General features: G+C 40.2%; 1 protein-coding gene across 2 annotated transcripts in view; it reads left to right on the top strand.

Annotated features, from left to right (window-relative positions):
- The window catches only part of LOC139749870 (small integral membrane protein 14-like), a 50552-nt gene extending 30938 nt beyond the window's left edge, over window positions 1–19614 (top strand). For both annotated transcript variants that reach the window (XM_071664241.1, XM_071664230.1), the window contains exons 3-5: window positions 3438–3486; window positions 11682–11833; window positions 18752–19614. In XM_071664241.1, the coding sequence (XP_071520342.1) occupies window positions 3438–3486; window positions 11682–11833; window positions 18752–18790 (240 nt within the window). In that variant the 3' untranslated portion in view covers window positions 18791–19614. The remainder of the gene's footprint in view (window positions 1–3437; window positions 3487–11681; window positions 11834–18751) is intronic.
- The last annotated feature ends 5363 nt before the right edge of the window (window positions 19615–24977 follow it).

Below are 24977 nucleotides of genomic sequence, written 5' to 3'. Positions count from 1 at the left end.
AGCCATATAGACAATACTCAGTGAAGCTAAATGGCAGTGGCCACCTGTCTTTGCAAAACCGACATCATCTACACCCCACAACACCTGTGGTTCAAGGAGAGTACCCACCAACAGCAGCTTTTCCCCCAGTTGTGGCGACACCCAGTCTCAAGCAGCAGCTCCCTCACCATGTAAGACATCATCCCACACACTTGTAGGATTGTTTGTGGTGGCTCCTGTGATGAGTGAACACTAATTTATGTCATTTTTGTCTTGCTCACATGTAAAGGAAGAGTATTGCTACTGAGCAGTGATTTGTGTATCTTTGCCTTATACCTTGTCAAATTTAGATTTCATTTTTGTTTTCTTGTTTCTAGTTTTGCTTTTGTTTTTGTTGTAAGAAAATGTCATATTTAGTTACCAAACTCTAATGAGGGGTTGTAGGGTTTAATGTGTGGTACGATAGTTGGGCAGCTGGCTTACGGCAGCGTGGGAACACTCGTGGCTTTCTGGGCAGTTGGAGGCATGAGATAGAATTGATGCCACCCTACTCCTTTGAAAGTATACCTCTATAATGAAGTGAGAATGGACTACCATATTTCATTGCACCTCTTAAAGTCACTTGATGCCATTTTGAATTGTAAGGTTTGCAAAATTATTCAATTAATAAAATCCCAATTCTGAAACAATGGAAACTGAATTCAACCTTACCACTCAATAGCTTGAGGCAGACTGAGACTGAAAGAAAGCGAGTCTTCCCACTACCAAAAACAAGTATGGTATGAAATTCACATGGTGTATGTTTAGAATTTTTTAAAGTTATTTTTTGAATTATAATTGATTAATGTACTGTATTATTATTTGTCCATTAAATCCAAAATCTGTTATATCGGGTTGCATTAAATCGAGGGTTTTCTGTATAAGTGAGTGGATAAGTCTTTCTTTGTCTATATCCTGGCGCTATCTCTAACTTGGGAAATGGCAGTCAAGTATAAGAAGAATATATATTTATATATTTATGTATCCTTATGAGGCTCCAAGAGCACTTGGGAAGCCACATCCATAGGTCAAAAAGTTTTATGATGATGTGCTTGCATCTTCTGTGCTGAGTGCAGGGCAATTGAGTGGGAATTGCCCGACGTCTTCTTTATGGTAGTTTTATCGTTGTAATGAAGAGCCTTGGGATATGTTGAACTGTGTTTGTAGTATTGTAGTGATGGATGATGTCTAGAGTGTAAATGGGAGAGTATGATTTAAGTTTATCTGTGGAGTGTGGTGACTGATGGGTGTATGTATGGTTGGTTGAAATTTAAAAATCAGTCAGGAGGTCAGTTATTTAGTGCTTGTCGGGATATTTCAGTGTGTACAGAGGTCCCTTGCTCGGGGTTATGTTCCTAGAAGATCCCATGAACGGCAAAACCTTGGTTGGCAAGGTACTGGGCCTTTGGAAAATTGGAGGTTAGGGGCTTTGATCCTTGAGATACATTGATTCATATACTGAAACCTTATTGGTTAGAAATAACAAATTATAATTCAAAACATGCTTATGTTATAAAAGTACTAAGAGTTATAAAAGTACAACGAAATGATGTTCAAAACTGTAAGGTAATAATACTTTGGCAGTATATTACCATTGATGCTGCACTTACATACTCCTACATAGCACCCGGCCAGCTACACCATACAAAAGACTGTCACAGCTTGTCTGAGCGACACATTTTGGTTATGAAGTTCTCTTCTTAGAAATGTTAGCATGTTGGGCTGGACCAGATTCAGCCCATGGCCACTTCACATATGCCCAATTCATGGATAATATTTTGTTGGTGCCATGGAAACTGGATACTAAATACTTGATGCAATGGTTAGTAAAATGGAATACATTAGTCAAAGTGTATACTAAAAATTGTGGTAGGCAAGGGACCTCTGTGTGTGTTTTGTCAGTGTTATATATATTAGGGGTGGTGAAATCTATGCAAATGATTGGGAGTGAAGTGAGAATGGACATAGCAGCAAATTAAACCTTAGAAGCTGAGGTGAATCATGGGATGGGTGAGGGGGCACAGGTTCTGGCAACATCAAGGAATTTGTGGAAAGAGAGGTTACTATCTGGGGGTGGGTGAACATGGGTGTGTTTAAGGCACAGTAGTCATGACCATATTGTAAAGATGGAAAGCAATGACTATAGTTGAGAAAGCACAGAAGAGGGTGAATATGTTGGCATTTAGATGTTTGAGGGCAATATTTGGTGTGATGAGGGTTGATTAAGTAATGAAAGGGTAGGAGAAAGGTGTTATGATAAGGTTTTGACAGGTTGTGGCATCAGGTGTCATCTTTAAGCCCCCTTATTTTGGCTTCCCTCCCTCACTTTGCTCCTTCCTTTCCGGTCAGTTTACCTCCATGTTTGTTGGTGGATCAGCCTGTACCCCTGATCTCCATCAACATTAGTGACCCTCGAGGTTTTGTCCTGTGTCCTACACTTTTTCTTCTTTTTGGCAATGATTACCTTTCTTACACAAATATGTAAATGTTCTCATATGCTGACTACTCAGCATTGCGTTCTTCCACATCCTGAAATTCTGCACCTTCTTCTCTCACTCAATCTGCATCTTGTCATGACAAAACTTCCTCAGTAACCAAAGTCTTGGACAGAATATCTTGGTGAGGTAGATGAAATCTGGTTATGTTTTATGCCTCCAAGACACCATTTCTACCCACCTTTGTTGAAAATTCTTCTCAGCTTTCCTCTTCCTTTGATGATTCTGTAATTTCACTTCATGACAAAATGAACATACATTGTATTACCCTAACATTCACTCTACCTTGGAAACCCTACTTTACAGAAATAGCTGTCTTCCTTTAAGAAACTAGGAGTCCTGCTTAGATATTGAAATTTCTTTTCTTGATTGTCCCATCCTTTTATGGAGTACTGTTCTCGCATCTGTGGTGGTTCTAGCTCTTCATCCTTAATTAACAGAGTTCAGTTGAAATCGTCCAACTCCCTCAGGTTAATTACAAAACTTGATCCACTTGCCCTATGTTGTAATGTTGGTTCTTTTTCTCTACTATTATATAGGTATGACTTTGGATTTTGCTCCTGATGTCTTGATGAAATTAAGAGTATTGACAGTGAACAGTCCCTTCAATTTTCAGAGAATGATCATCGCTAGTTCATAGCAGGAAACACGTTAAAAAGTGGGCATACCTTAGGTACTTCTGTCATAATGGAGTGGCTGATGAATGGAATAAACTAAATGATGAGGCTGTTCATGCTGACAATATAAAGAAAATAGAAAAAGATGCAAGATTGTACAGAATGTCTTAGACAGGTTTAACTTTGACAATATATACAAACAAAGAAAGTAATTACAAATGTATCCTCATTTTATGTACTTGATATTATGTGTATTGTATTGATATATATTTATTCATTTATAATGATTTATTTGTGTATTTTACAGTTGCGACAGTCCCAGGACTATTGTACAGACACCGAATGTCTCACCGAAAGTAAGTATTTACTTCATTGTATGTAGAGAGATGGGGCCACAGATCTGAATGTATTGGAAAAGTTTTGAAACATTTACAGATTGGCACCCAGGACAGATTGGATATGCACAGTGGTTGGTTTTATGCCAAGAAATAAAATTTTCCAAGCCTTTGATTAATCACACTCATAGGTGAGAAGTTACAGGAATTATAAGGAAAGTCAATTTTAGGTCATCCCATAGTCTTGACCACTTTTTGTCTAAAACCTTTCTACTATGGCTGGTACATGTGTAGCTGAACATATTTTAAAAGAAGGAATGGATTTTACCGAACTCTGCTCGCTTGAGGAATGAAAAGTCATGCTTGGCCAGGTTCTGTCATTAGGAGAATAGTTCTTGACAGAATTTTCTCACTTGAAAGGAGTTTACATTTCCCTGCTACTGGAACTAGTAGAGCCTTGGGCTGCAGGAGTGTTCACACAGGTCCTGGATGACACCATAACTGTTTTATAGACTGCTCCAGGCATATTTGTAAATGAAAAGATTAACAAAAGGTCAAAAAGACTCCAGATATGTAAATTTTTGTTAAATTATATCAGCCATAAAAATGTTTGATTTTATTTAATTCAGAAATTGATGTAGTGACCCTGGGGATAGGGGAGAAAGAATACTTCCCATGTATTCCCTGCGTGTCGTAGAAGGCAACTGAAAGGGGAGGGAGTGGAGGGCTGGAAATTCTCCCCTCTCGTTTTTTTTTCAATTTTCCAAATAAAAAAACAGAGAAGGGGGCCAGGTGAGGATATTTCCGTAAAGGCCCAGTCCTCTGTTCTTAACGCTACCTCGTTAACGCGGGAAATGGCGAATAGTTTGAAAGAAAAAAAAAAATATATATATATATATATATATATATATATACATATATATATATATATATATATATTTCTTTTTTTTTTTTGCTGCTGTCTCCCGCGTTTGCGAGGTAGCGCAAGGATACAGACAAAAGAAATGGCCCAACCCACCCCCATACACATGTATATACATACGTCCACACACGCAAATATACATACCTACACAGCTTTCCATGGTTTACCCCAGATGCTTCACATGCCCTGATTCAATCCACTGACAGCACGTCAACCTCGGTATACCACATCGATCCAATTCACTCTATTCCTTGCCCTCCTTTCACCCTCTTGCATGTTCAGGCCCCGATCACACAAAATCCCTTTTCACTCCATCTTTCCACCTCCAATTTGGTCTCCCACTTCTCCTCGTTCCCTCCACCTCTGACACATATATCCTCTTGGTCAATCTTTCCTCACTCATTCTCTCCATGTGCCCAAACCATTTCAAAACACCCTCTTCTGCTCTCTCAACCACGCTTTTTTTATTTCCACACATCTCCCTTACCCTTACATTACTTACTCGATCAAACCACCTCACACCACACATTGTCCTCAAACATCTCATTTCCAGCACATCCATCCTCCTGCGCACAACTCTATCCATAGCCCACGCCTCGCACCCATACAACATTGTTGGAACCACTATTCCTTCAAATATACCCATTTTTGCTTTTCGAGATAATGTTCTTGACTTCCACACATTCTTCAAGGCTCCCAGGATTTTCGCCCTCTCCCCATCCTATGATCCACTTCCACTTCCATGGTTCCATCCGCTGCCAGATCCACTCCCAGATATCTAAAACACTTTACTTCCTCTAGTTTTTCTCCATTCAAACTTATCTCCCAATTTACTTGACGCTCAACCCTACTGTACCTAATAACCTTGCTCTTATTCACATTTACTCTCAACTTTCTTCTTTCACACACTTTACCAAACTCAGTCACCAGCTTCTGCAGTTTCTCACATGAATCAGCCACAAGCGCTGTATCATCAGCGAACAACAACTGACTCACTTCCCAAGCTCTCTCATCCCCAACAGACTTCATACTTGCCCCTCTTTCCAAAACTCTTGCATTTACCTCCCTAACAACCCCATCCATAAACAAATTAAACAACCATGGAGACATCACACACCCCTGCTGCAAACCTACATTCACTGAGAACCAATCACTTTCCTCTCTTCCTACACGTACACTTGCCTTACATCCTCGATAAAAACTTTTCACTGCTTCTAACAACTTTCCTCCCACACCATATATTCTTAATACCTTCCACAGAGCATCTCTATCAACTCTATCATATGCCTTCTCCAGATCCATAAATGCTACATACAAATCCATTTGCCTTTCTAAGTATTTCTCACATACATTCTTCAAAGCAAACACCTGATCCACACATCCTCTACCACTTCTGAAACCACACTACTCTTCCCCAATCTGATGCTCTGTACGTGCCTTCACCCTCTCAATCAATACCGTCCCATATAATTTACCATATTTTTTTTTTTTTTTTTTTTTTTTGCTGCTGTCTCCCGCGTTTGCGAGGTAGCGCAAGGAAACAGACGAAAGAAATGGCCCAACCCACCCCCATACACATGTATATACATACGTCCACACGCGCAAATATACATACCTACACAGCTTTCCATGGTTTACCCCAGACACTTCACATGCCCTGATTCAATCCACTGACAGCACGTCAACCCCGGTATACCACATCGATCCAATTCACTCTATTCCTTGCCCTCCTTTCACCCTCCTGCATGTTCAGGCCCCGATCACACAAAATCTTTTTCACTGCATCTTTCCACCTCCAATTTGGTCTCCCACTTCTCGTTCCCTCCACCTCCGACACATATATCCTCTTGGTCAATCTTTCCTCACTCATTCTCTCCATGTGCCCAAACCATTTCAAAACACCCTCTTCTGCTCTCTCAACCACGCTCTTTTTATTCCCACACATCTCTCTTACCCTTATGTTACTTACTCGATCAAACCACCTCACACCACACATTGTCCTCAAACATCTCATTTCCAGCACATCCATCCTCCTGCGCACAACTCTATCCATAGCCCACACCTCACAACCATACAACATTGTTGGAACCACTATTCCTTCAAACATACCCATTTTTGCTTTCCGAGATAATGTTCTCGACTTCCACACATTTTTCAAGGCTCCCAGGATTTTCGCCCCCTCCCCCACCCTATGATCCACTTCCGCTTCCATGGTTCCATCCGCTGCCAGATCCACTCCCAGATATCTATATATATATCCCAGATATATATATGTGTGTGTGCGTGTTTTTTTTTTTTTGCTTTTTTTTTTCAAAGGAAGGAACAGAGAAGGGGGCCGGGTGAGGATGTTTTCTCAGAGGCCCAGTCCTCTGTTCTTAACGCTAACTCGCTGAGGCGGGAAATGGCAAATAGTATGAAAGAAAAGAAAAGAAAGTGTGCGTGTGTGTGTGTCAGAGGTGGAGGGAACGAGGAGAAGTGGGAGACCAAATTGGAGGTGGAAAGATGGAGTGAAAAAGATTCTGAGTGATCAGGGCCTGAACATGCAGGAGGGTGAAAGGCGTGCAAGGAATAGAGTGAATTGGAACGATGTGGTTTACCGGGGTCGACATGCTGTCAATGGATTGAACCAGGGCATGTGAAGCATCTGGGGTAAACCATGGAAAGTTGTGTGGGGCCTGGATGTGGAAAGGGAGCTGTGGTTTCGGTGCATTATTACATGACAGCTAGAGACTGAGTGTGAACGAATGGGGCCTTTGTTGTCTTTTCCTAGCGCTACCTCGCACACATGAGGGGGGAAGGGGTTGTTATTCCATTTGTGGCGAGGTGGCGATGGGAATGAATAAAGGCAGACAGTATGAATTATGTACATGTGTATATATGTATATGTCTGTGTGTGTATATATATGTTTACATTTAGATGTATAGGTATGTATATTTGCGTGTGTGGACGCATATGTATATACATGTGTATGTGGGTGGGTTGGGCCATTCTTTCGTCTGTTTCCTTGCGCTACCTCGCTAACGCGGGAGACAGCGACAAAGCAAAATAAAAAATAAATAAATAAATATATATATATATATATTTTTTTTTTTTATACTTTGTCGCTGTCTCCCACGTTTGCGAGGTAGCGCAAGGAAACAGACGAAAGAAATGGCCCAACCCACCCCCATACACATGTATATACATACGTCCACACACGCAAATATACATACCTACACAGCTTTCCATGGTTTACCCCAGACGCTTCACATGCCTTGATTCAATCCACTGACAGCGTGTCAACCCCGGTATACCACATCGCTCCAATTCACTCTATTCCTTGCCCTCCTTTCACCCTCCTGCATGTTCAGGCCCCGATCACACAAAATCTTTTTCACTCCATCTTTCCACCTCCAATTTGGTCTCCCTCTTCTCCTTGCTCCCTCCACCTCCGACACATATATCCTCTTGGTCAATCTTTCCTCACTCATCCTCTCCATGTGCCCAAACCACTTCAAAACACCCTCTTCTGCTCTCTCAACCACGCTCTTTTTATTTCCACACATCTCTCTTACCCTTACGTTACTCACTCGATCAAACCACCTCACACCACACATTGTCCTCAAACATCTCATTTCCAGCACATCCATCCTCCTGCGCACAACTCTATCCATAGCCCACGCCTCGCAACCATACAACATTGTTGGAACCACTATTCCTTCAAACATACCCATTTTTGCTTTCCGAGATAATGTTCTCGACTTCCACACATTCTTCAAGGCCCCCAGAATTTTCGCCCCCTCCCCCACCCTATATATATCTGGTCTCCAAGGTAAGAAGCCTCTGGACGATAGATTAATGTAGGTAAGGGAAGTCGGCAAGTTAGATCCGTAACTTCGGGACAAGGATTGGCTCTGAGGATTGAGCCAGTCGGGCCTGGGCAGGAAGCGGGCCTGGGTTCAGGCGCAGGACTGGACGAGGTGAAGGAGGTTGTGGTGGTGGTGTTGGACTTACTTTTGGTGGTGTTGATTTTGTTGCCAAGTCCTCTGCATCATCACAGCAAAGTTCTTCTTCTTCTTCCTCCTCACCCACCACCCATTGTTGGCACATCTCTGTGTTGCCCCTGTAATGTGCTTCTACTACTACTTCTTTTTTTGTGCTGCTGCTGATGCTGTCGTATGACATGCATGCACGCAGTGCAGGCAGGGCTGTAGTAGTCGTGGACAAGCTGCAGGCAAGCAAGGCAGTAGTAATGTGTCTGCGTCTTTGGTGTGGTTGCCTAAGGGGAAGGAAGGAAGGGTGTGGAATTTTGTGATGCATGGCTTGTCACTGGTGATACTGATAGTAATAATAATAATAATAATAATAAGTAAGGGGAGTGGGGGAGGAATGGGATGTATTTAGGGAATCAGTGATGGATTGCGCAAAAGATGCTTGTGGCATGAGAAGAGTGGGAGGTGGGTTGATTAGAAAGGGTAGTGAGTGGTGGGATGAAGAAGTAAGAGTATTAGTGAAAGAGAAGAGAGAGGCATTTGGACGATTTTTGCAGGGAAAAAATGCAATTGAGTGGGAGATGTATAAAAGAAAGAGACAGGAGGTCAAGAGAAAGGTGCAAGAGGTGAAAAAAAGGGCAAATGAGAGTTGGGGTGAGAGAGTATCATTAAATTTTAGGGAGAATAAAAAGATGTTCTGGAAGGAGGTAAATAAAGTGCGTAAGACAAGGGAGCAAATGGGAACTTCGGTGAAGGGCGCAAGTGGGGAGGTGATAACAAGTAGTGGTGATGTGAGAAGGAGATGGAGTGAGTATTTTGAAGGTTTGTTGAATGTGTTTGATGATAGAGTGGCAGATATAGGGTGTTTTGGTCGAGGTGGTGTGCAAAGTGAGAGGGTTAGGGAAAATGATTTGGTAAACAGAGAAGAGGTAGTGAAAGCTTTGCGGAAGATGAAAGCCGGCAAGGCAGCAGGTTTGGATGGTATTGCAGTGGAATTTATTAAAAAAGGGGGTGACTGTATTGTTGACTGGTTGGTAAGGTTATTTAATGTATGTATGACTCATGGTGAGGTGCCTGAGGATTGGCGGAATGCGTGCATAGTGCCATTGTACAAAGGCAAAGGGGATAAGAGTGAGTGCTCAAATTGCAGAGGTATAAGTTTGTTGAGTATTCCTGGTAAATTATATGGGAGGGTATTGATTGAGAGGGTGAAGGCATGTACAGAGCATCAGATTGGGGAAGAGCAGTGTGGTTTCAGAAGTGGTAGAGGATGTGTGGATCAGGTGTTTGCTTTGAAGAATGTATGTTAGAAATACTTAGAAAAGCAAATGAATTTGTATGTAGCATTTATGGATCTGGAGAAGGCATATGATAGAGTTGATAGAGATGCTCTGTGGAAGGTATTAAGAATATATGGTGTGGGAGGAAAGTTGTTAGAAGCAGTGAAAAGTTTTTATCGAGGATGTAAGGCATGTGTACGTGTAGGAAGAGAGGAAAGTGATTGGTTCTCAGTGAATGTAGGTTTGCGGCAGGGGTGTGTGATGTCTCCATGGTTGTTTAATTTGTTTATGGATGGGGTTGTTAGGGAGGTAAATGCAAGAGTTTTGGAAAGAGGGGCAAGTATGAAGTCTGTTGGGGATGAGAGAGCTTGGGAAGTGAGTCAGTTGTTGTTCGCTGATGATACAGCACTGGTGGCTGATTCATGTGAGAAACTGCAGAGGCTGGTGACTGAGTTTGGAAAAGTGTGTGGAAGAAGAAAGTTAAGAGTAAATGTGAATAAGAGCAAGGTTATTAGGTACAGTAGGGTTGAGGGTCAAGTCAATTGGGAGGTGAGTTTGAATGGAGAAAAACTGGAGGAAGTGAAGTGTTTTAGATATCTGGGAGTGGATCTGGCAGCGGATGGAACCATGGAAGCGGAAGTGGATCATAGGGTGGGGGAGGGGGCGAAAATCCTGGGGGCCTTGAAGAATGTGTGGAAGTCGAGAACATTATCTCGGAAAGCAAAAATGGGTATGTTTGAAGGAATAGTGGTTCCAACAATGTTGTATGGTTGCGAGGCGTGGGCTATGGATAGAGTTGTGCGCAGGAGGATGGATGTGCTGGAAATGAGATGTTTGAGGACAATGTGTGGTGTGAGGTGGTTTGATCGAGTGAGTAACGTAAGGGTAAGAGAGATGTGTGGAAATAAAAAGAGCGTGGTTGAGAGAGCAGAAGAGGGTGTTTTGAAGTGGTTTGGGCACATGGAGAGGATGAGTGAGGTAAGATTGACCAAGAGGATATATGTGTCGGGGTTGGAGGGAACAAGGAGAAGAGGGAGACCAAATTGGAGGTGGAAAGATGGAGTGAAAAAGATTTTGTGTGATCGGGGCCTGAACATGCTGGAGGGTGAAAGGAGGGCAAGGAATAGAGTGAATTGGAGCGATGTGGTATACCGGGGTTGACGTGCTGTCAGTGGATTGAAGTAGGGCATGTGAAGCGTCTGGGGTAAACCATGGAAAGCTGTGTGTGGACGTATGTATATACATGTGTATGGGGGGGGGGTTGGGCCATTTCTTTCGTCTGTTTCCTTGCGCTACCTCGCAAACGCGGGAGACAGCGACAAAGTATAATGAATAAATAAATAAATATATATATATATATATATATATATATATATATATATATATATATATATATATATATATATATATACATACATACATACATAAATGCCCATACACGTTATACATATACACATCAGCATATAAACATACATGTACATATACATACACAGACATTTTACATATGTACAAGTGTACATATTCATATTTGCTTGCCTTCATCCATTCCTGAAGCTACCTCAGCCCCACAGGAAACAATCCATACCCCTGCTTCTGCGAGGCAACGCCAGGAAAACAGACAAAAAAGGCCAAATTCATCACACTGTCTCTAGCTGTCATGTGTAATGCACCGAAACTACAGCTCCCTGTCCACATCCAAGCCCCACAGACCTTTCCATGATTTGCCCCAGACGTTTCACATCCCCTGGTTCAGTCCATTGACTGCTTGTCGACTCCTCCACTCATACACTCATATATATACATAAACGCCCATATACGCAAAATATATACATTACATCTCAACATATACATACATACACAGACATACACATATATATATACACACGTACATATTCATGCTTGCCTTCGTCCATTCCTGTCACTACTCTGCCCCACAGGAAACAGCAATGCTGCTGCTGCTACCCCACCCCCCCTTTCAGCGAGGTAGTGGCAGGAAAACAGACAAAACATTAAACTTTTTCAATGGTGGATCTCTTTTGTAGTGCCTGGACCAACATCTCCCACACAAGATGTATCTGGGGATAATGTGATGCTACTTGGGATGATGTGGGCCCTTCTTGCTGTGGCTCTGTTCTTCATGCGTCCAACATCGTTACGCTCTAATCCTGATGCCAAGCCTTCCAACAGTAACCAGGTAATGATCTTTAGAAATGGTTTTAACTGTAGTAAGATTTAAGATGATAGATTTTGATTCATTTGTTAACGTATAGAATATTGACTGTTAAAAGAGTTAACATCAGAATGAGGAAGGAGAATAAGGGACTATTGCCTACATGATATTGAGAGAGAAAGTGCAAAGTTGGCTTAGTTTGACAACTATTTGAGAGATGCCTATGTGTTGCCATATTTCCCTTTGGTCATTTTTCATTTGCCAGATCCACCTTGCAGCATCACTTATGGTCTAATATTCCCAGATCTGATACATTCATAAAAGTATTGCTCTAATTTTTCTCTGATTTTCCAGACAAAGCATTTCATTGATATTATAAGCGAAGGGTACATAGCTAGGCAAATTAGAGGCAATTTTATAGTGTACATTGTGTACAATACACCAACCTCGTCGGATTGGATTTGGGCCCAATTGGGTCCAGGGAAGTTTAAGGTATATCTAATATATGGTATAAAATTTCATGATATAAAGTGACACTTACTTAGCTCCAGCCCTAGGAGTCCTCTCTATCCTTATGAGATTCCTGCAGCACCTAGGAAGCTGGAAACGTCACTAATCGAGACCACAGGTAATAAAGTATTGTGATGATATGTGTGTGTGAGTGTGTGCTGAGAGCAGGGTAGTAGATTAGTAAGTGATCATTGTCTTTTTATGGGAGGTGCATTGTGGGCATGAAGGGTCTTAGGATATACTGAAATAGAATTTGTTGTAATGGGTGATGTCCAGAGCATAAGAATATGAATCGTGTTTGTCTGGGGTGTGTGGTCGTGATGGATGTATGTTTGGTGGGTTGCAGTTTAAGAGTGAGTTAGGGGGTCATTTATTAAGCGCTTGTTTGGTTATTTCACTGTGTATGTGTTTTGTCAGTGATATATATGTTGATGGTAGGGACATGTGTGAGTAGATATTGCAGAAGTGTGAGGCAGAAGCAAACATTTTATGTCTACTTTGGGCCTGATGTTTAGTTATAGAGTGATTTGGGTGGGAGGGTGTCATGCTGATTTAGAATTAAGGGCTAACCTTGTTGAATTGGGACTGTATTGGGAGGATCTTTGTGTCATTATGAAGGTGTTGAGTGTTTGTGGTAGCTAGGTAGCCAGTGATTGTTCTGAGTGCGCAATTTTGTATGGTTTGCAAGTTTGCTATATTTGCTTTTGAGTAGGTGGGGGACCAGGTAGATGAAGCATATTTCACAGTGGAGTGGCTGAATTGTTCTTCTGAATAGTTGCTCCATTAAACAAAAGATTAATTTTTCCTTGTATGGAGTACTGCAGTCATATCTGGGGTGGCTTTATCTCTCCATCCTTACTTGACCAAGTTGAGTCGAAAGCAGTCCAACTTTTAAACTCTCTCAGGCTAACATCAAAACGTGCCCTGCACTGCAGTGTTGGCTCACTTTCCCTCATCTTTAGATATAACCTTGTGTGTGTGTGTGTGTGTGTGTGATAGACACGTAATAGTGTCACATGATTACCGTGTGGCATTTCACAACTCAGGTGTTGACCATTTTGATAACTGTTTCTTTCCTTCTCCCCAAAACTGGAGACCAGTGTAAAAAAAAGAAAAGGTTTAGGGCTCTTTTTCTTTTCCAGATCAGATGCCCGTCAGTGTTCTGAGGGAATTTACTTTGTGTGCTGCATTTGTACTGATGTTATAGGTGTGGGGAGTGACTGTTGTGTGTGTCGTTTGTAATGCCTTAAATGTTTGGTGTTTTCCTCTGTTGGAGAGACTGTCCATTCAAAGTGACTGTAGTATGTAAGCTGGATTCATGTCTATCTGGGATTAAAAGAGTGATTGAAGACTTCTGTATAAATGCAAACATTCTGTATTTAATCAACCATTTTTTCCAGTTGTGTTTTATTCGTGCTACACATTTAATGTTACTGCTATGGTGTCACAGTATTGTGATATGATTGTGAGGTTGCATGTATGCATAACTACCTTCATGTTGAGGTTTGGTTGAGGTAAAGGGAGGTTGTGTAGTAAGAAATTGAAGAGAGTTAGAGAAGTAACTGCTTCTTGGGAACTCCATTGTAGAGTTTTAAGTTTTTAGAGGTGAAATCATTGTGAGTGACAGTTTTCTTCATTGGAAATGACCTTCATGTTGATGTTTGCCTTAGGTAATGAAAGGTTGTGTGGGAAGAGACTGTAGAGAGTTAGAAAAGGAACTGCTCCTTAGGAAACTCCATCGTAAAGTTTAAAGTGTATTAAAGGTGAGGCCATTGTGAGTGACTTTGGCATAGCAGCTGGCTATGAAAATGGCCATCCACTTTTTTTTATTGTTGTAGAAGTAATGTCAGTTATTTTTTGTCTGAGGATGTGTTGGGGGACATTGTCAAATGCTTTGCTGATGTGTATTGCCACTAACACTATGGAGAAGGGGGGTTGTGATTGGTTGAATCCATGTAGGAGTAATGTGAGCATAGTGTGTAGTGTTGTGGTAGAGTGTTTGGGTCTGCACTCATGTTGTGTAGGCAAGAGTGGGATGCTTAGTTTGATTCTGTTGTGGATCATTTTTTCACCGAGTTTGGATATTGATGATAGAGGTGATATAGATCAGTAGGGGTAGGGGAATTGAGTGGTTTAGAGGGTTTTAGGTTTGTTAGTATGTTATGTTGGCAATTTTCCAGGGGTAGGGGAATTGAGTGGTTTAGAGGGTTTTTTAGGTTTGTTAGTATGTTATGTTGGCAATTTTCCAGATGCTAGGGATGTTTTGTGTAGCCAGGATTAGTTAAAGATACTTATCTGTAAGTGCTTGGATTGCAAGTAGGCCATCGTGTTTTATGTGAAAGTTTATGTTTTCACAACCTGTAGTAGTAGAGTCCTCTAAGGTTTGAATTGCTTTGCTTTTATCAGTCAAGGGTGTGTGGGCACTTGTTTCTGGATGGGTTTTTATGTACTTGACGTTTTTGGCCGCAGATGGAACCATTTAAGCAAAAGTGAGTCACAGGGTGGGGAAGGGGGCGAAGGCTCTGGGAGCATTGAAGAATGTGTGGAAGGCAGGAACGTTATCTTGGAGAGCAAAAATGGGTATGTTTGAAGGAATAGTGGTTCCAACAACGTTATATGGTTGCTAGCATGGGCTATAAATAAGGTTATGCGGAGGAAATGAAATGTTTGAGGACAATATGTGGTGTGAAGTGGTTTGATCGAGTAAGTAATGAAAGGGTTAGAGAGATGTTTGGTAATAAAGAGAGTGTGGTTGAGAGAGTAGAAAAGGGTGTGTTGAAATGGTTTGGACACATGGAGAGAATGAGTGAGGAAAGATTGATAAAGAGGATATATGTGTCAGAGGTGGAGGGAAGGAGAAGCAGGAGACCAAATTGGGCCTAAACATACAGGAGGGTGAAATGCGTGCAAGGAAAAGGGTGAATTGGAACGGTGTGGTATACCAGGGTTAACGTGCTGTCAATGAATTGAACCAGGGCACGTGAAGTGTCTGGGGTAAACCATGGAAAGGTGTGTGGGGCCTGGATGTTTAAAGGGAGCTGTGGTTTCCGTGCATTGCATATGACAGCTAGAGACTGAGTGTGAACGAATGTGGCCTTTTTTGTCTTTTACTGGTGCTTCCTTGCTAGAGGGGGAAGGGGATGCTATTTTCATGTGGGGCAGGGTGTCGACAGGAATGGATGAAGGCAGCAAGTATGAATATGTTCATGTGTATATATGTATATATCTGTGTATGTATATGTATGTATACATTGATGTGCTGTGTGGGCATTTATGTTTATACATGTGTATGTGGGTGGGTTGGGCCATTCCTCTTGTTTCCTTGCTCTGCCTCACTAACATGGGAGACAGTGATTAGGTATAATAAGATGAATAATAAAGATAATTTTTGGCAATTATTTGAGTGTCACTACATGTTATATGAAAGTTAATTTGCATGTCAGGGACACCTCGATAAGCTAGATCATAACATTATATGTGATGTAGTAAAGTACTGAATATCAAAAGATCAGTAACTAGCTGTAACCTAAATCAGTAGTTGTGAAGCATAAAAGTACTGAATAACAAAAGAGTATTAGCTAGCTATAACCTAAAGTAGAAGTAGTGCCAGCACTGTAGTTGCAAAATATCTTTGCTTCATTGTATAGTACAAGTCATTGTTTCAACTTGGTCTTCAGCTGAAATAGTTGCAGTTTAGGACCACATCTTTTGCAGATTACCATTAAATTCTAGTAAAATTATGAACTATATCAAAACATTTTTATTTTACAATTAAGAGTGGAAGAGTTCAGGATTTGGAAGCCAGAAAAGCAGCCTTTTTGGTATGAGAGTTTTTCCATTATGGTGCCAATATACCTTTCTGAAAAACTGTGGTGTAAGGGACTGAGTGCACTGATATAAAGGAATTGGAAACCTCAACTCATACTAAGGATATGGGAAAGATGTAGTCAGGGATAAGTTTGCCTGGGCTGCACCAAGTAATGGCTGAAGATAATAGGTTGTAAGATTTGTGTTAATTCTGTTCATTAGGAAAGACAAGGCACTAGATGCTGTTCCAGAATTAAACACAGATCAGCATGCAAAAAAAGTCTTTTCACTCAACTGAAACTGTTTCCAATAAATGTTATGAAAGTTTTCTTTAGGCATGCTTAATGTGGTTTGCTCAGTTTTTGCATTACAAGTGTTTGAAAATGATCACCAGAGTTAAATTACATTGGTGATGTAGTTGGTAGTGTTAGTAATTTCTTTAATAACCCTGGTTCATTACGTGGCACAGATAAATCCCACCCTGCCATCAAGCTTTCTCATAGGTAGTAGGGAAAACAAGATCAACTTCAGTTAGATTTAAATCAAAGTGAAGTTGATAAACCCTTATCCTATGAACCAGGAGAAAGCTGAATTGCAGGATGAGTTGAACACTGTCTTCCTATACTAAATATTGAACTAGGGTCATTGGAGTAAGACGTATAAAATGTTACCTCAGAATTGCCCTTCTCTAGGGATATTGACAGAATGTGACCTATTAGGATGTGGTAATTTCCTTTAAGGACCAAAAAGCTTTAGGTAGTTTTTATATTCTTGTCACTGCTCAAGAACATTCTTTTCACAGCTGGTTAGAACTGTTAAGGATTCACTGATCAGAGAATTCTGATAAGGTGCCCTTTTTATTCCCATATTTCACAACCTTCTATTGAACTACTAATTCTACAACCTTTGATATTATTTCTGTGAACATTTTAAACATTTCATTCACACATGACTGCATCCCTACATTCACTGCACTTCCATCAAAACTTTCAGCCACCCTCCATTCATACTCTGTCTGGCATTTTTTCTGATTCACCTCCTCCTTTGTCAACTCTTAGCTCTCCATTCTTCCATGCACCATACCTCCACTTCTCTCTGATCTTCATCCCCACAAGAAGTGCAAAATGGTCAGTCTCTAAAGAATCCTTTACAACTTTAGCATCTATCATGGCCTTTCTCAATCTTTCATCTACTGCCACATAGTCAGTCAAAGTATTTTGCTCTTTTCTTTCATCATTTCTCATCCATATATACCTGTGGATCATCTTGTAGTGAAAAAAGGTGTTTGCAAGGAATAAACCCCTTTCAGCACAGACATCCACAAAATAACTCATTCCCATTTACTCCAGGTACTTCCCTTTTACCAACTATATCATCAGTTTCATCACATCCCACTTCCACTTTCATATCACCCATTACAACCATGTTTCTCTTGTTCTCAAAATCATCTTTCAAATTTCTTCAGAATGCTTCATTTTATCCTTACCTCACACAGTTTTCATATTGACAGGCACATATTCACATACCCATGCATACTTCACATTTCCAATCTTTCCTTTCACCCACACATTCTTGATCCATTCCATCCATTATCTGTAACACCCTCCCACACTCTCGGTGGTAGCAGAATTGCACACCTTTCTTTCCCTCTTCCATGACTATTTTCATTCATTCCAGTCATACCACTCCTTCTCCTATGCCCTTCCATATCTTGCATTCCTCATTTTCATTTTCACTCCATACACCCTGCCCAAGGATATTGGCTTCACAAATCCCCAATACATATAAGCTATAACTTTTAAACTTCTCTAAAAGCTCGCTCCTTTTACTCTCACCAGTCATCCCATTTACATTCAATGCCAACTCCCTCAATCGCTCGTCTCTTTTACTTCTCGGCTTAACTGGTAGACTATAGTTCCACTTAGCCATTTGTGCCTCACCCTTGACAGGCCAATGGCATAGGGCAACTAGGATTTACTAAGAGGAAAGAGTATATATTAGAAATTCCTAATGTTTAGAGTGCATTGTCCTGTCATTAACAATGTTTAGGTATGTTTGTGAAATTTGGAAGTGAATTTACAAAATTGTAAAATTTTGTATATTTGGAAACAGGGTAACCGTAGAATTTTATACCAAAAGTACTTGAAAATCAACTGAAAGCAGCACTTAAAGATACGTGATGGAACAGACTTCATATTCTGTATTTGCACATCCTGTAATCATATTTGCACATCCTGTAATCCATTTTGTAACCATGATAATACTGGCTGAAACTTCATTGGATACATGTCAATAGAAGTTATTACAGGAGTTCTCAATATTGATAATTCTTGTGCCCATATGTTTTCTCTCAGTCTTTTTCATGTAATAATGCTTTAATCTTATCTGCTCAATTTGTCTGTGAGCATTTTTTGTTTTGACTTGGTGGAGTTGATGTGTGTTTATCATATAATGTTTCTATAAGTATTTTTGCTTTACCTCTACTTTTATTGGATTGCTTGGGCCAGGCTGAGAAGGATTATCATAATCTGGAGTCTTGTCATGACCTCAGGAGTAATGAATGTAAAATGATAGCTTGATAGAACACCACTATCTATCATTTATGAAATATGTTTTTATTCTCAGGATGGAGGTGCTCCCCCATCCCCTCCAACAGCCAACTAACAGCTCAGTACATCACCAGGCCTCCATATTACCCTCAACCCCAAGTGACCTTTTCTTTGTTCCCACACTTGTTGAAGACACCAGCAAGAATCCTACTTCATATAGCAATCAGCTCTAGGCATATCCAAGCCACATCATCAAGAAGTCACTCAATATTGGAGTCACTCAGATTAAAGCATGGTTATATGGGTTATAAGATGCACAATAATGCATATTGTAATCTAGTATAGCTTCAGATGCAATAGATCTTTTTGCAATATGAACATTTAAGCTTGAAAAGCCCTTATGAAGAAAAAGTTAGAAACTTGATTGGCATCCATGTGTTTTTGTTTGATATAGTTTTGTTATAAACTAAATGCTGTATTTCAGTATTGTTCTTTGGTATATTATACATAAGGTATTTTCAGGTATGAGTGTAGGATCAAGTAATGTATTTTGTAAAGTTGGAGAAACAAATTTTCTTATTTGTGCAGTAGTTAGTCATATATAAACTAGATTTCCACCAACAACATTTCAAAGGTTTAGATATTTGAAAGTAGGGTAGATTCAGATATTTATGTTGTCATTGATACTGTAGCTAAATGTGTAATTAAAATTCATATGGGTGACACACCAACCTTAAATACTGCAAATGCAAAATGTTTTTCCTTCTCTTATTTAAACTTTTCAAAATAGCAGTTGGGATTTTGTTCTGGTTTACTATTCAAGGCAATTCTGTTATAATTTTTCTTTGTAATTTTCTGCTGTCATTCAGCCAAACATGTTATACCTAATGTAATTTCCATCCAGATACTTCTCATGACATCACTAAAACAATTTCAATATGATTCTTTGATTTAGCCAAGCAGATATCATACCAAACAAAGTCTCCTTAGGGATTATTCTCATGACAGCACCTTATCACTAAATGTTTTTTCTGAGATGACACAGGCAACTCTATACCCCAAATATGGCCATCTCATAAATGCTACTTTGTATATATATATATATATATATATATATATATATATATATATATATATATATATTTTTTTTTTTTTTTTTTTTTTTTGCCGCTGTCTCCCGCGTTTGCGAGGTAGCCCAAGGAAACAGATGAAAGAAATGGCCCAACCCACCCCCATACACATGTATATACATACGTCCACACACGCAAATATACATACCTACACAGCTTTCCATGGTTTACCCCAGATGCTTCACATGCCTTGATTCAATCCACTGACAGCACGTCAACCCCGGTATACCACATCGCTCCAATTCACTCTATTCCTTGCCCTCCTTTCACCCTCCTGCATGTTCAGGCCCCGATCACACAAAATCTTTTTCACTCCATCTTTCCACCTCCAATTTGGTCTCCCACTTCTCCTCGTTCCCTCCACCTCCGACACATATATCCTCTTGGTCAATCTTTCCTCACTCATTCTCTCCATGTGCCCAAACCATTTCAAAACACCCTCTTCTGCTCTCTCAACCACACTCTTTTTATTTCCACACATCTCTCTTACCCTTACATTACTTACTCGATCAAACCACCTCACACCACACATTGTCCTCAAACATCTCATTTCCAGCACATCCATCCTCCTGCGCACAACTCTATCCATAGCCCATGCCTCGCAACCATACAACATTGTTGGAACCACTATTCCTTCAAACATACCCATTTTTGCTTTCCGAGATAATGTTCTCGACTTCCACACATTCTTCAAGGCTCGCAGAATTTTCACCCCCCCCCCCCCCCCCCCCCCCCCCCCCCCCCCCCCCTATGATCCACTTCCGCTTCCATGGTTCCATCCGCTGCCAGATCCACTCCCAGATATCTAAAACACTTTACTTCCTCCAGTTTTTCTCCATTCAAACTTACCTCCCAATTGACTTGACCCTCAACCCTACTGTACCTAATAACCTTGCTCTTATTCACATTTACTCTTAACTTTCTTCTTTCACACACTTTACCAAACTCAGTCACCAGCTTCTGCAGTTTCTCACATGAATCAGCCACCAGCGCTGTATCATCAGTGAACAACAACTGACTCACTTCCCAAGCTCTCTCATCCCCAACAGACTTCATACTTGCCCCTCTTTCCAAAACTCTTGCATTCACCTCCCTAACAACCTCATCCATAAACAAATTAAACAACCATGGAGACATCACACACCCCTGCCGCAAACCTACATTCACTGAGAACCAATCACTTTCCTCTCTTCCTACACGTACACATGCCTTACATCCTCGATAAAAACTTTTCACTGCTTCTAACAACTTGCCTCCCATACCATATATTCTTAATACCTTCCACAGAGCATCTCTATCAACTCTATCATATGCCTTCTCCAGATCCATAAATGCTACATACAAATCCATTTGCTTTTCTAAGTATTTCTCACATACATTCTTCAAAGCAAACACCTGATCCACACATCCTCTACCACTTCTGAAACCACACTGCTCTTCCCCAATCTGATGCTCTGTACATGCCTTCACCCTCTCAATCAATACCCTCCCATATAATTTACCAGGAATACTCAACAAACTTATACCTCTGCAATTTGAGCACTCACTCTTATCCCCTTTGCCTTTGTACAATGGCACTATGCACGCATTCTGCCAATCCTCAGGCACCTCACCATGAGTCATACATACATTAAATAACCTTACCAACCAGTCAACAATACAGTCACCCCCTTTTTTAAGAAATTCCACTGCAATACCATCCAAACCTGCTGCCTTGCCGGCTTTCATCTTCCGCAAAGCTTTCACTACCTCTTCTCTGTTTACCAAATCATTTTCCCTAACCCTCTCACTTTGCACACCACCTCGACCAAAACACCCTATATCTGCCACTCTATCATCAAACACATTCAACAAACCTTCAAAATACTCACTCCATCTCTTCTCACATCACCACTACTTGTTATCACCTCCCCATTTGCGCCCTTCACTGAAGTTCCCATTTGCTCCCTTGTCTTACGCACTTTATTTACCTCCTTCCAGAACATCTTTTTATTCTCCCTAAGATTTAATGATACTCTCTCACCCCAACTCTCATTTGCCCTCTTTTTCACCTCTTGCACCTTTCTCTTGACCTCCTGTCTCTTTCTTTTATACATCTCCCACTCAATTGCATTTTTTCCCTGCAAAAATCGTCCAAATGCCTCTCTCCTCTCTTTCACTAATAATCTTACTTCTTCATCCCACCACTCACTACCCTTTCTAATCAACCCATCTCCCACTCTTCTCATGCCACAAGCATCTTTTGCGCAATCCATCACTGATTCCCTAAATACATCCCATTCCTCCCCCACTCCCCTTACTTCCATTGTTCTCACCTTTTTCCATTCTGTATTCATATATATATATATATATATATATATATATATATATATATATATATATATATATATATATATATATATATGTATTATTATTATTATTATTATTATTTTGCTTTGTCGCTGTCTCCCGCTGATGTGGAAATGGCAAATATGAATGAAAAAAATATATATATATATTTTTTTTCATACATATTCGCCATTTCCCACATTAGCAAGGTAGCATTAAGAACAGAGAACTGAACCTTAGAGAGAAAATTCTCACTTGGTCCCCCCCTTCTCTGTTCCCTCTTTTGGAAAAGTAAAAACTGGAGGGGAGGATTTCCTGCCCTCCCCCCCTTTTTTTTTTTATTATACTTAGTCCCTGTCTCCCACATTAGTGAGGTAGCACAAGCAAATAGACAAAAGAAATGGCCTATCCACACCTAAACACATATATATACATAAACGTCCATACATGTGCATATACATACATATACATATATATATATACATGCAAATACACAGACATATACATATATACATATGTACACATTCATATTCGCTTGCCTTCATCCATTTCTGGTGCTACTCCGCCCCACAGGAAACAGCATCACCACCCTTTGCTTCAGCAAGGCAGTACCAGGAAAACAGACAAAAAGGCCACATTTGTTGGCAGTCAATCTCTAACTGTCATGTGTAATGCGTGGAAACCACAGCTCCCTATTCAAATCCCAGCCCCACAGACCTTTCCATGGTTTATCCCACACGTTTCACATGCCCTGGTTGTCCATTCACAGCACGTTGACCCCAGTACCCCAGATCATTCCAGTTCACTTTCTTCTTTGCTTGCCTCTAACCCTCCTGCATGTTCAGGCCCTGATTGCTGAAAATCTTTTTCATTCCATCCTTCCACCTCCAAGTTAGTCTCCTGCTTCTTGTTCCCTCCACCTCTGATACATATGTCCTCTTTGTCAACCTTTCCTCACTCATTCTCTCCATATATCCAAACCATTTCAACACCCTCTTCTGCTCTCTCAACCACACTCTTTTTATTACCACGTATCTCTCTTACCCTTTCATTACTTACTCGATGTGTGTGTGTGTGTGTGTCATGTCCTGCATTACAAGGTTGCACCAGGAACAAAGAACAACTTCAGTTGCTCACTTCCAATCTTTAGCTGTCATGTATATTGCAATGAAACCAGAGCCTTCCTATCGACATCTGTGCCCTACAGACTTCAGCCAAGTCTGCGTTTGTCATCTATCTGTAAGGGAAGTGGATAGCTTGTTTGGTTGCATACTGACTCCCTTGGCCAAGATTTGAATTCAAGGAAATCCATGCATGATTCATGGTCTGCAGCACCAACAACTGCACCATGGAAAATTTTACACTTAAAAATCTTTTTATTTTAGTTTCAGTTTCTGTATTAACTCTGTAGGAGAGGATGTAAGATGTCATCTGTTAAAGGTTCAGCTGATTAGCAATAACAGCATTAAATGAAGACATGCTTCCTCTGAATCATGTATAGTTTGTAGTTCACAAGTACATTCTGATAGCTAATGGTAATTATATTACTAAAAAGAATTTGATAATCACCATAGTGTTACTTTTGCTGACACTGCCAACATATATCCGAACTGCAAATGGAAACTTATATGAAGAGTAATAGTATGTTGAGCTGCTTTATCTTTGTTTTTCTAGTGATGCTCTCAGAATAGTGATATTTACAAAAGTATATGTTCAAGTAAGAGTAAGCATATATACCTAACACACATATTTGAAAATTCTTGTGGATTTTTTTCCAACAAGGATTATTCTAGCAAAATATTGTAGGTAAAAAGAGAATGAGCATAACAGTCACACCACCCCATTACTAACAGTACTAGTGAGTTTAGGGTTGTAAGGAGTTCAGTAATATTGAATATTTCAGACCTGTCAGGATAAAGAGTTAGAAGCAGTACTAGTAGTATAGCCACATAGTAAATTTTGCCTCGTAAAGAAATGCGGTTTTATTTTAAATTAGCAAGTAGAAAAGTATATCTATCCATAAAGGGCATGGTTGAATATATCTTACACCTGATTTACTCTTGCATATGTTCATTAATATTGCCTGGGTATTTGTGTGGTTGCAAGATGAATGAATTAATACATTTTATAAATGGTATATACCAGAATTTTTTAGTATCTGTGAAATTGTATGGAACAGTGGCCTGCAATCTTTTTGTATAAGTTTTAATGTTGAGTTACTGTCTGTAGAAACTGATCTCTGTCTAGATGTTAACATCATATCACGTAACATCCCTGAGGATGGGGAAGAAAGATTTTTGTACTGCCCATCTTCTTGTCATAGATAGCAACTGTGAGGGCCTGAAGCAGTGGCTGGAAATCCTCCCTTCTTGTAATGTTTTATCCTAAAACTTGGTCATATGCTCCTAACACTACCTTGCAGAGGCAAGAAATGGTGAACAGGTATGGAAGAACGAATTTTTCATCATTTTACATAGTCATCATGTGACTAGTTCAAGCAATGTTCTTGATATGGAAGATTGTTATTCTAACCCATTCAGGCTTACACATACATGAGATATGGGCTAATCTTTCAAGCCCTGCTTTAAATCTGAAGCAATTAGTCATATATAGATGCCATATGTCATCAACAGTGATAATTTGCCTCAGAAATGTTATGATTGTCATTTATCCTCTAAACACTATAGTGGAAGGACTATACTTCATCATCGGACATTTCACAGTTGTCATTTATCGTACAAATACCATAGTGGAAGGTCTCTTACTGGAATTTAACCATACGAGAGTTACCCATGCATCTGGCAGCCACTAACATAAACAGGGCAACATGGGAAGAAATAAGAT

This window comes from Panulirus ornatus, chromosome 1 (assembly GCF_036320965.1).
Source record: "Panulirus ornatus isolate Po-2019 chromosome 1, ASM3632096v1, whole genome shotgun sequence".
Classification (NCBI taxonomy): Eukaryota; Metazoa; Arthropoda; class Malacostraca; order Decapoda; family Palinuridae; genus Panulirus; species Panulirus ornatus.
This window is presented reverse-complemented; position numbering and strand designations above follow the sequence as displayed.